We start from the raw sequence: 10673 nt of genomic DNA on the forward strand, positions 1-10673 counted from the left end.
TTTTTCTTCTATAAAATTTTCAAAAATAAAATATATCAAAATTTATAAATATTAATTTTGTTAACAAATTTTTCTTATTTATATATTTGTTGAATGATTATTGCTTCAAATATATGTTTTTTTAAATGATTATTTTTCTAAACTATTATATTCTATATAAATTTTTTTAAAATAATTAAAATAAAAACTTAAAATTATCAATTCTCTTTTCTTAATTAAAAAAAAATCAGATTCAAAATGTAAACCCTGATATTTAAATAATTATTTTGCATGCTATTTAGGAAAATATTTTACACTATATATTATAAAATAAATGATAAAAAATTTGTTCAAAAAAATTTCAATAACCAAATTACCTCTTATAAAATATCATATGCCAATTTGAAAAGGAAAATAGATCTGAGAGTAAAGTTTTATTCTATTTTTTCCTAGTTATTACTTGTTTATTAGCTCAAAATTGTATTCTTATTTGAAAGTAATTTATACCCTTTTATGCATAAAAGTAGTAATTAGTCATGGTTTTATCTCACTGTAATTTTTTCGGATTAAATTTCTCTCATTCATTTTGTACAATATACTATACTATTCTGTTATTTACTCTTTGCATACTCTTGTAACTGGGAGATTGTGTTTCTAGTGTCTTCTTCAATGCCATCAACAAAATATATGCTTAAATAACTCATGTAAATATTTTGCAATTTGGTTTTAATCTGAAAAGATGTTCTTGTTAGGTTTAGATCATTAATATTTTAATTAAATAGTAAGTTAGTGAGCAATGGCCTACCTTGGCACTCCCAGATATAATTTGTGTATATCTCTGAAAATTTAGCATGCCTTAGTATTATTGCTATTGAATTATTTATATTTAAATTTAGCAATAGCCCAATATGCTTTTAGCTAATGGGTATAGTGCAGGAGAATCATGAATGCTTTGGAAAAAACTCCCCTCCTTGCAAAGATAAAGTAGGAGATTTCTACTCTTGAACATCTCTGTAAAGGCCTTATGGCAAAATTTTCTACAAAGATTAACAGAATACTTTTTACAATGGTAAATTTGACATCTATAAAACCTAAAAATACTTGTAGGAATTCATTCTAAACTAAACTTCAAGAACTGTAATCATGGATACCTACACGACTAATGTACAAACTAATCATTGCTTTCCATGAATATTCACTTGCCTATATCCTTCTACCAAGGCCAGGCCACTAAGCATCTAACAGTAAAACATCACTCTCTTCACATTTTCTTTCAAGTCTGGCAATGGCTTCACACTATAATCTCCAGCTGCTCGTGTTCCTTTCGAACTATGACCATTACCCTCACCTGTAGACCCATTCTCTTGCATATCTGGTTCCATGTAGAAACGGGCTCGAAAGGCTGCTAAATGTGCATAATATGCTGGGGGAACTGCACAACAACGATTCCATCCAATTCAGTTCTAAACTATTCAAGACAAATATAAATGCTAAAGTTCAATCACCATGTAAAAATATCATAGCTGTTCAACTAGTCTTAAGGGTAAGGACAAGGGTCGTAACTGGACCAAAATAATGAAAAACTACATAATAGTTGAAATATAGGCTTACCAACAGATACTGAGCGTGTACACCTTGCATATGTATAACAAAGATTGTTTGTCAAAGACTGAATTCCATCTGCTGTGAAGTTGTTTTCATCCCACAGAACATGATAATGAGCTGGCCTACTAGTACCCTGAATGATAATATAAACACATATTAGATTGATAATGGGAGGTGTCAGGAATCAGAATTCTGGTAAACATGGAAAGTATTACTAGAACAAGACATAAGAAAAACCAACAAAAAACTTCTTGAAACTTTATTCTCCCTCTAATTTTGACAGTTATAATATTCCTTTCCATAATCAACCGTCATTTGTAATCATAAACCCTGGAATTGAAGGTAAAAAAACCATGTTCTACCTGGATGCCAGCATGACTGCAGAGATAAAAATCAAATTCTGTTGGATGGCAGATTTTGGAATCAACAACAGTCCCTGAACGACAATTTAAAACAAGAAAACACAAATCCATTATTAGATATTCATTCTAAAATGAGAAGAATGATTCAGAAATGGCATCTCTGTTCAACATACCAGGCAATATATTCCCACTCCTATCTGTACTGCTTCTATCCCTGTGGTTGTTTGCGAATAGCCGAGTATGATGTCTTTTTTGCACGACTATGAAAGTTACTGGAGGCTGGTAATTTGGTTCTAAGGAAGCACATGCCTATACAGAATCGCTTCTCAGAACACATCTTTGTTATAAAAAGAACATAAGTGCATGATGATATGATAGAAAGCAAGTGATACTAACCTTCCGAATCGCATCCAACTCATAAAGTAAAACTTGGTAAAATTGCCCTTCGCTGACACCATCCCTGTTCAAATGTCAACGTTAATATCCTGGTAACACTTCCATCAAACTTTACTATTTCAAAAAGCCAATGTCCTAGGTAAGATACACACGTGAACTAGGCAGGAATGTTTTAAAACTTCTGGAATCCGTGTTCTAACCATGAAAATTAGACTCCACTGTCTTTAATAATTAAAAATAAAAGCATAATTTTAATGTTTCAAAATATTATAATATGATGATATTTTTACAAAATACAGCATACAAAAATCGAAGAACTTTGTCTTGGGAGGCAAAAAAAATTAAAAATTCAACAGAGGTAACCTACTAATTTTTTTATTTGAGTTTATAACATGCATTGTAGATCTTTCGTCATGAATTAAACATAATGACCTGTAAAATATAATTCGTAGCGGCTTTTGTCCTGTTGCCTTTCTGAAGGAAACCAGTAAATCTCTGCACAAAAAAGGACATGTTAAACTGATAAACTAAGTAATTGCGAATGAGTATGAGAAATTACACTAAGATTTAACATAATCAAAACCATCACACAACAATCTATAAATGATGTTCAGAATTAAAACAGTAAAATTAATATTATTAGTACCGGATCATGCCTCCACTGACTGTGCCACGAACAGGGTCGTGCCAAGTTTTGTACAAGTCTTGTATAAGTTCCTGCCGATGAGCTTGAGCGCACACTAAACCGGCGTATTTTGTTACTTCAGGCCAGTCCTGAGATGCTACTACCTACAGCAAGAGCAATCATCATCAATGACTATTGCATTACTATAAAACAAATTAAGATAAATAGATTTAGATAAATACAGCTGCAATTGAGGGGCTCGAGTCTTCGCCGTTTTCAGGGTGGGTTACATCTGCTCCGAAAATTATGGTTGGTATGTCACTGACCAACGGTATTCTGCAGCTCACAGCATCAAGAAGTACAGTATTTCTACCTCCCATCTGCAGCATGTGACCACTATTTAGTTATTGAATGCATTTATGAGAAGTAACAGCAATGTTAACATGAATAACCAAGCTTTGCATTTGGCTAACAATTTCCAACTAGTATCTATTCTATTTATTAAAAAGCATGAGGTTCTGAAACAATGGATTAGTCAGGAATAGGTAGTTTTGTGATTGAGAAGCAAACAAACCTTCACATTGATCTTCAGAGACACGTTAGCTAAGTACTGTTTAGTGATTTTGAAGACATGCTTTGTCAGACAGCATTGTGAAATTAAGCCAAGGTCAGTTTCACAAATTCGCTTTAGATCACCTGAAAACAAAAAAACATTTAAATGAATACTCTGCATTATAACTCGGAACATCTTCTGCATTATATAAACTCAAGAAAGTAGCAGTCGGTGATTAATGCCATACAAAAATCGTAGAGGTATTATCAATTAGCATGGCTTACCATAGAGAGACCCGTTATTGTCTGGCAATATTGCTAACAAAAGCTCCAATTCCTTTCCTTTAGTTTTGCTCGCTGACACATGGTACACATGTTTCAAAGCTTTCTCCACCTGTTCAGGCTTGGCATTGTATATGGGGATAACAGGCTCTGGATTAAATTCCTACAAGAAAATATTTGTCACTAAATGTAACGAAATTTCTTCCCATCAGACAGACAAAATGATAATAAAATAGATTGAGGATTACCATGCCAGATACTTGACACATTTGAGCAAGCTCGTTACAAAAGGTGCGAGCAACACTATCTTGCACACTCCGTGAAAAATTTATGCATGCCCACCGGTTAACAGTCATTCCATTAATCATTTTCTGTCATTCAAGATTTAAGAGACAGATATCAATACTGTGATATCACAAGTTCTTGGCCTAAGCAAGATTAGCAGATATGTTGGAATAGATGAAATAAACCAAAGCTATATCAACATAAGATTAAACCAGAGAATTGGCTGACAACGGCTATACTAGAACATCTGGGAACAGAGAAACGTAATGCCAATATATATTACCTTGTTCATCATATTCCATTGACCAACTTGGGGTAAGCAGTTCTTTTCTTTCCCACTTTCGTGATATTTAAGCTGCAATCAGAAGTGTTTTAAATCAATTAATAGTTGCGAAAAACTCAACTAAATTTTGCCAGATCTTTATAGGGAAAAGCACATTACCCAAGGGGCTGGAAGAATTCGTGCTTCAACAGAAGCTAGTTTTTCACTGATTTTAATTCCAAATTCCTTTGCATACGGATCTTGATCATAAGCATTTTGTTGAATGGTCTGATTGTATGACCCCCACATAAAAATAAAATAAACAAATCGTTACTATTTATGAAGGTTCAACATTATCATGAACTAAAGAGAAAAATACATCTGTGTGTAAAAACCATAGTTAAATGTGTTTATCCTTCATCTAATCCAAGGTTTCATTTGTCACATCACATAAAAACACAAGTTTTAAATCATTATGTGAACATTCCGATTACTACATTGTCATGCACATGAAGAGTAGAAGTTTGCTGAGTACTTTAGAACAAATAATGAAAACATGGTTAACGTAACTGCCCTTCCCTTCCAAATTGTTCACCAATCAAATGGTATATTTTTTAAAAATAGGCATGGGTGGGAAGTGGCTATTTTGTGAAAGTCAACATTAAATGAAAAGCTTGCTTGTTGTAAGTGAAGCTTCCAAATGAAATACCCGTAAAATGTCATTTTCACGATCACGAGGTCTCTGGCAAGTAACTTTCAATAGAGCAGTGATTTGCTTCTCATTCAATCTTTTTGTATAACGTTGCCCCTCAACAATTTTGCAGGCCTAGGGAACCAAAAGCATATAACATTAAACATTGTGAGAATGTTGAGTGACTAATTCAATTACCAGGAACTTTCCCCACCTCCATAGGTAAATAGTTGGCCTTCTTTTGGTTTCCCACTTGAAGGCAAGGAAGGTGAGTATATTGAATAGTGAAGCCATACATCTCTTGAAAGTATTCAACTACTGATTTCATAGTTGAGTTCTCATCAACAGGGAACCTAAAAAATACATCATTATTTAGTGAACTAACGGAAAATCACTATAACTTATAAGATTGCTAGTAGGAAGAGACCAGGAAGAAAAACAACTTACACCAGTTCCCTTGTTGGTTGAGAAGTCAACCCTGAAACACGATATTTTCTTCTCACACTCCCTCTATGTGTTACTTCAACTTTAACTCCTCTAAGGGCTTTCTTAATCTGTTAGACGCCAAAAAGAAGCTCGTTAAATTGATCAATATTGACAGAATAACATATGAACTTAGCATGCTCTGTCACAGTACTAAGTACCTTAATGCGATCAGCATCTGACAATGGCCTTGACATCACATCTTTCCCTAATAGCTGCCCAACAAATTCCACTACTGGAAGTGGCTCAATAAATGCAGCCGATGCCATATCTATGAAATGCAAGAACATAATTAAGTGAAAATTTAAAGTTATCAACTTATTTGATTCGAGCAAATGTTTGTTTTTATTTGAAGTTTATACCTCATTACAAAAATTACACTTTATTTTCTGTTTTCAAAGATTTGTACAAAGGAGAAAAAAAAATTCAAAGTATACAAGACATAAACTTTACTGTAATTAGACTACTTGTATAATTAATATTTAATCAATATAAGCAATGTACCAATATTGAGGGAAAGGCCCATTTGAGTAGGCCTTATGCTCTGGTAAAATCCACACCATGACTCTAATCCTTCTCCAAGCCGTTGTGGTGTTCTAATATCAGGTGAAAAGAAGGACCTTCCAATTGGGCAATACCTTTAGAAAATGCAGTCATGGTAAGATAAACATGATTTTTTAAGCTTCACTTACTCATTAAATATATCATTTCTTGAATTTTTAAAGCTTATTATACCCCCTAGATCAATACTACCTCTTAGTTGCCAGCTCTCTTAGTACAATGTCCAGGATTTGAAGTGCCTCTTGGGGTGCATCAGCACGCTTACCAGCTAGGAACTGGCCCAAGTGATGCAAGTTTGCCCGAGCAACAAATTTGATCGCCACCCTGTACTCTCTTTCCCTTCTGAAAAACGGCCAAGGTGTCAATTGAAATTGAACCTACCCAAACACAAACAATTTTCGGTTTTATCTGGTTACAGTACAAAAGGGGAGGTTCTGTTTGTTTGTGGGAGTTGATAAGGGAGAGAGAAAGAAAAATATTGAAAGTGATTATGAGCAATAAATCCTTACTTGGGGCCATTAACTCCTTCCTCTTCATCTACAAGCTTAATCTTAAACTCTCTCCAAGCAAAGGGAAGCTGCCCTGCTGTGTACAGACTTTTTCTGCCATCATATGCTGGAAGTCTCATCCCCAAGTCAGACTCTTTATAGAGCCTCACCAGCTCTGCTATGATAGACCTGTTTACTGTTTTAGAAGACACTTCTGGGGTAATAGTAACCTTCAAAATAAAGCCAAACATAATGACATTAAACTAAAGCAAAATTTATTTATAATAATAATAATAATAGGGAACAAAAGCCTCAAAGGAAAATTTAAAAGTCTCGTTAATGACACTACAAGAAAAGGACTGCAAAAGCAGAACCCCTATAAGAGGAAAATCACAGGATGAACTTAAATGCATGCTGCCATAGAGGGCCCAATAGTTGTGCACTCAGAAAATCCAATTTAATTGCCTTATCAGTATAGTGATATATATACCAAGGAAAGGATCTTACATCATATTGGTTCAAGTCCTTGTCTGGTAACTCTGCAAAGAAGTGGTTAGCCTTCACAATGCATTTTGTCCCAACTTGTCCATATCCAGGCCTACGAGCAAAGCTCAAAGACTTGCTTGAAGTGGGAAAACCCATATCAGAGACGAAATCATTTTCAACATTCCCATTTGCACTACTTGTAAGTGTTGCTGTGCATGGTCTGCATCTAGGCCTCATCATAACATCTCCTTGATCGGGTTTTCTGCCACCTCTTCCCCTTCTTCTTCCCTTGTTCTTTGCGTGAGGGAAAGCTTGGCTATCGTTTTCTAGTGGCGGTGGACCTTTGCCATTTTGGGCAGCTTTGGTTGTCTTCTTGGCTGGATTCATAGGATTCTGCAAATGGGGTTTGATCACAAGGTGTTGCTCCGAGCTTTCTTTCATCTGCCTCACTGGCATGTTGGCCTTGTTGATGAGTACTTACTCTCACCAGATGTACAAACAACAATAGTACAACAAACTTGTCGAAGGTGACAAGCTTCACAGTAAACCAATTTCACACTCTTTTAGCTTTTGCTTGTCATATCTGCCAAACAGTACCAAGTGCTTCAAATAAGAAGGCATATACAAAGATGGAAAATGTAATTATTACGTTGGTACAATCAGCGGTAATTACTGTGCATTAACGAGAACGATCAATGGCTTGATTTGATCTATGAAATCAGAAGAGGAATATTAGCAAGTGTGAATCTGAAAACTGGCATTGTGTTGTATTATTGCATAGCAATACAAGCATTACCATTCTTTTGCAAAACTGAAAATTCATTTTTTTCACCCTTAGTTCCAAAGCAAATCCAAAAGTGGTCATGGTAGTAGAAACATACAGCTATAAAAGGGCCATAGAGCAAAATAAGACAAACAAAAGTAAATTTGGACAACAACATCTTCTCGCCTTTGCTTAAAGTTGAAAAGACCAGAAGACAAGGAAATATCAGTGTAATTTGCAGCACAAAACATTAACTGTACAACACGAAATATCACAAAGAGCAAAAGACAAAAGAAAAAATAAGAACGATCGTTCAGTGAGGAAAGCCAATGACAACTATGAGCAAGGAATAGAAGAGTCAATAATAAAATGTGATTAGACATGTGAGAAACTCGGAAAATGGAAATAACCAGAAGACAAAAACCAGTTCTTACAGACTTGTCCCCTGCCGAAAACTGAAAATTACCAAGACGACGCACATGTACAGCCACGCAACCATACTTTTTTTAAAAAGACAACATAACAATGCATGGATTGTGAAGACAAAGTTGAAACATTCACTACACAGGACTATGTTGAAATTGAGAAAAAAGGAAAAGAAACAACCAGCACAAAACAAAATCACTGTGTCAAATATTTTCATCAAGAAAATAAAGAGAGAGAGAATGTTGGTAAAGCTTGCTTTAAAGCAAAATGTTTATCCATTAAAAGCCTTGTAGTTGAACAAACTCAAAACAAAACTGAAACCCACCAAGCACAAGTGACAATGAGCATGAAAATGAAGAAGCAAAAAGGACGAAACTTGAACTCACCCTCTTTCAAGTGGAGGGCTTGTGAATGATGGGTAGAAAGGTAGAAGTGAAAGGAAGGAAGGAGGAGTAGAAACAGTAGAAGGGTGTGTTGGTGGAAGCAGGAGATTCAGAATTTTGAAATAGAAAGAAAGAAAGAAGAAAGGAAAGGGAAGGTGGGTAAGAAGTAGCGTTGATGATGATTATGATGATCTTATACACGCATGCAAAGCGCTTTTTGTTCTTTCTTTATCACGTGTAAAAGCCTTTCCCTGCCTCTTTGCTTTTACTTCTCTCTCTCCTATCAGTTTCCGCAGCCTCGGTTTGTACCCTCCTCACTCATATTACTATTTTTCAATCAACAATTACGTCTGTTAAATCACTACTTAAGAGTTTGATTTTGAGATTTATAATTATGAAAGACTTGCTATGACGGTTTCAAAATAATTTTATTTTATTTTTTCCACGTATTAGTTACAATAATAAATATGTCATTTACTAAAATAATTTTATTGAAAGAATTCATTATCTTAATAAATACTCCTTAGGTTTTTTCTTAATTATAGGTTTTTAATTCAAATTTTGATTTTATTTATTGTTGGTAAGTATTGTTTACTAATTATGAACCCAGTTTCTCTGTCAGTGTCTCCAAATTACATTGCTTTTGGTATATTAAAAATACTTTTAATATATTTTAAAATATCAAAATCATTCTAAATCGAGGAAATAACAATAAAAAAATCAACAAAAGATTTAAATTCACTAATTATATCTTCATTTTTGAAAACTTCAAAGAAAATAATAAAATAATCCTTTATAAAAAACTTATTTTCATGGAGAAATATTTTATTTACTCTATTTATTTGGATAAAAAATTTATTTTATAATAAATATAGAAAATAAGTTATTTTATATAAAAATGAAATTTTATTATAAAAATAAAAGTGTGCTATTTTGAGTGATCTTTTTAAAATAAAAATATTATTAAAAATTATAGAAGTTAATATTTTTATTAGTTTGTATATTCAAATTTTAAACATTGCATATTAGGAACTAGAGTAAGTATATTGTTTTTATTTGTTAAAAATATAACATATATATTTAGTAATTATAAATATTTGATATAATTTATGTGAAATGTTTAAACATAAATAATATTTTATTAAAAACTAATTAGTAAGTCGAGTTAAGAAAAAAAAAAGAAATATTTTTACATTAGTAGAGTTGAAAAGGGCATTATAACATTTAAGTCATACAATTTGAAACAAGTTGTATTTTTAAATTTCACATTATTACCATATTGAAGAGAAACTAAAAATTATTTTTTATGTTACACTTGAAAACCAAACGCACTTTTATTTAGTTTGTATAATATGGAAAAATGAATTGGTAAATGTAAAACAATAAAAAAGAAAAATTAATATTATATATAAGTGGAGGGGTGGGGTCCTAAAGAGTAATAGAGGAAGAAGAATAATTTGAAGTTGCAGTGCTCTTCCTTCTCTTGCAGGCTTAACTTGGCTTCGGATATTTGTGTGTGTTTTCTTTCTTTATTTTAATTTTGGCTTTCAAAAAATTTTGGTTGTGAATGTTTTCTCTACTTCCAATGTGGTTGTTGTCCCAAACCAAAACTCATTTTCAGTCTGTGAAGGTTTTGTAACGGTCCATTTGATGGTTTGCTTAGGTTTGGGCGAATGGGACCCACATGGTGTTATGTGGTGCTGTGGGGCTGGTCTGATTCAGTACTTGAGGGTCTACCACATTTGGTTGTTGACTAGGGAGGGGCCCAAGAGATCTACACTGATGATGACTTTGGTTTCAGATCATGTCATGATGATAATAGTTGGTGTTGTTGGGTGGGGATACCCATGCGTACGTGGCTTCCCCTAGACCTAATCATTGGAGTAGATGAGATGATGTTTAGGAGGGGCTTCTTCATTATGAACAAGTGGAAAGGATAATATAATGAAGATTTGAGGAAAAATTAAAAAGATAACGAGTCATTAAATTAAGGTAAATAAAATTATTCTCGGACAGTTTTTGGGTCTAAAGAACAATTGTTTTG

General features: G+C 33.4%; 1 protein-coding gene across 3 annotated transcripts; it reads right to left on the reverse strand.

Annotated features, from left to right (window-relative positions):
* Positions 1 to 987: 987 nt before the first annotated feature.
* On the reverse strand, positions 988 to 8905 carry LOC137828441 (protein argonaute 10). 3 transcript variants are annotated; one of them, XM_068635025.2, is made up of 23 exons: positions 8633 to 8770; positions 7731 to 7767; positions 7079 to 7640; positions 6593 to 6801; positions 6276 to 6425; positions 6027 to 6160; positions 5684 to 5793; positions 5487 to 5593; positions 5254 to 5392; positions 5058 to 5174; positions 4529 to 4636; positions 4370 to 4441; positions 4050 to 4172; positions 3805 to 3964; positions 3542 to 3663; positions 3210 to 3347; positions 2989 to 3131; positions 2775 to 2837; positions 2343 to 2406; positions 2120 to 2255; positions 1947 to 2020; positions 1591 to 1717; positions 988 to 1411 (listed from the first exon to the last, which is right to left on the reverse strand). In XM_068635025.2, exons 3-23 carry the CDS (start codon positions 7511 to 7513, stop codon positions 1218 to 1220), a joined length of 2925 nt encoding a protein of 974 aa, XP_068491126.1. In that variant the 5' UTR covers positions 7514 to 7640; positions 7731 to 7767; positions 8633 to 8770; the 3' UTR covers positions 988 to 1217. The 3 variants fall into 3 exon arrangements, 2 of the variants coding, with proteins under 2 accessions (XP_068491126.1, XP_068491125.1); XR_016523295.1 differs by lacking the exon at positions 7731 to 7767 and having other exon boundaries at positions 2989 to 3127; positions 8633 to 8790; XM_068635024.1 differs by lacking the exon at positions 7731 to 7767 and having other exon boundaries at positions 8633 to 8905.
* Positions 8906 to 10673: the final 1768 nt, after the last annotated feature.

This window comes from Phaseolus vulgaris, chromosome 7 (genome assembly GCF_051622355.1).
Source record: "Phaseolus vulgaris cultivar YP4 chromosome 7, ASM5162235v1, whole genome shotgun sequence".
NCBI lineage: Eukaryota > Viridiplantae > Streptophyta > Magnoliopsida > Fabales > Fabaceae > Phaseolus > Phaseolus vulgaris.

Excerpts from the sequence above, each read along its gene's own strand:
- LOC137828441 (XM_068635024.1), bottom strand. The coding sequence starts at position 7,513 with ATGCCAGTGAGGCAGATGAAAGAAAGCTCGGAGCAACACCTTGTGATC. Across the intron at positions 5,594-5,683 it reads CAGATGCTGATCGCATTAAG|ATTAAGAAAGCCCTTAGAGG; the intron begins GTACTTAGTACT and ends GGCGTCTAACAG. Across the intron at positions 5,393-5,486 it reads CAACCAACAAGGGAACTGGT|GTTCCCTGTTGATGAGAACT; the intron begins GTAAGTTGTTTT and ends TGTATTTTTTAG.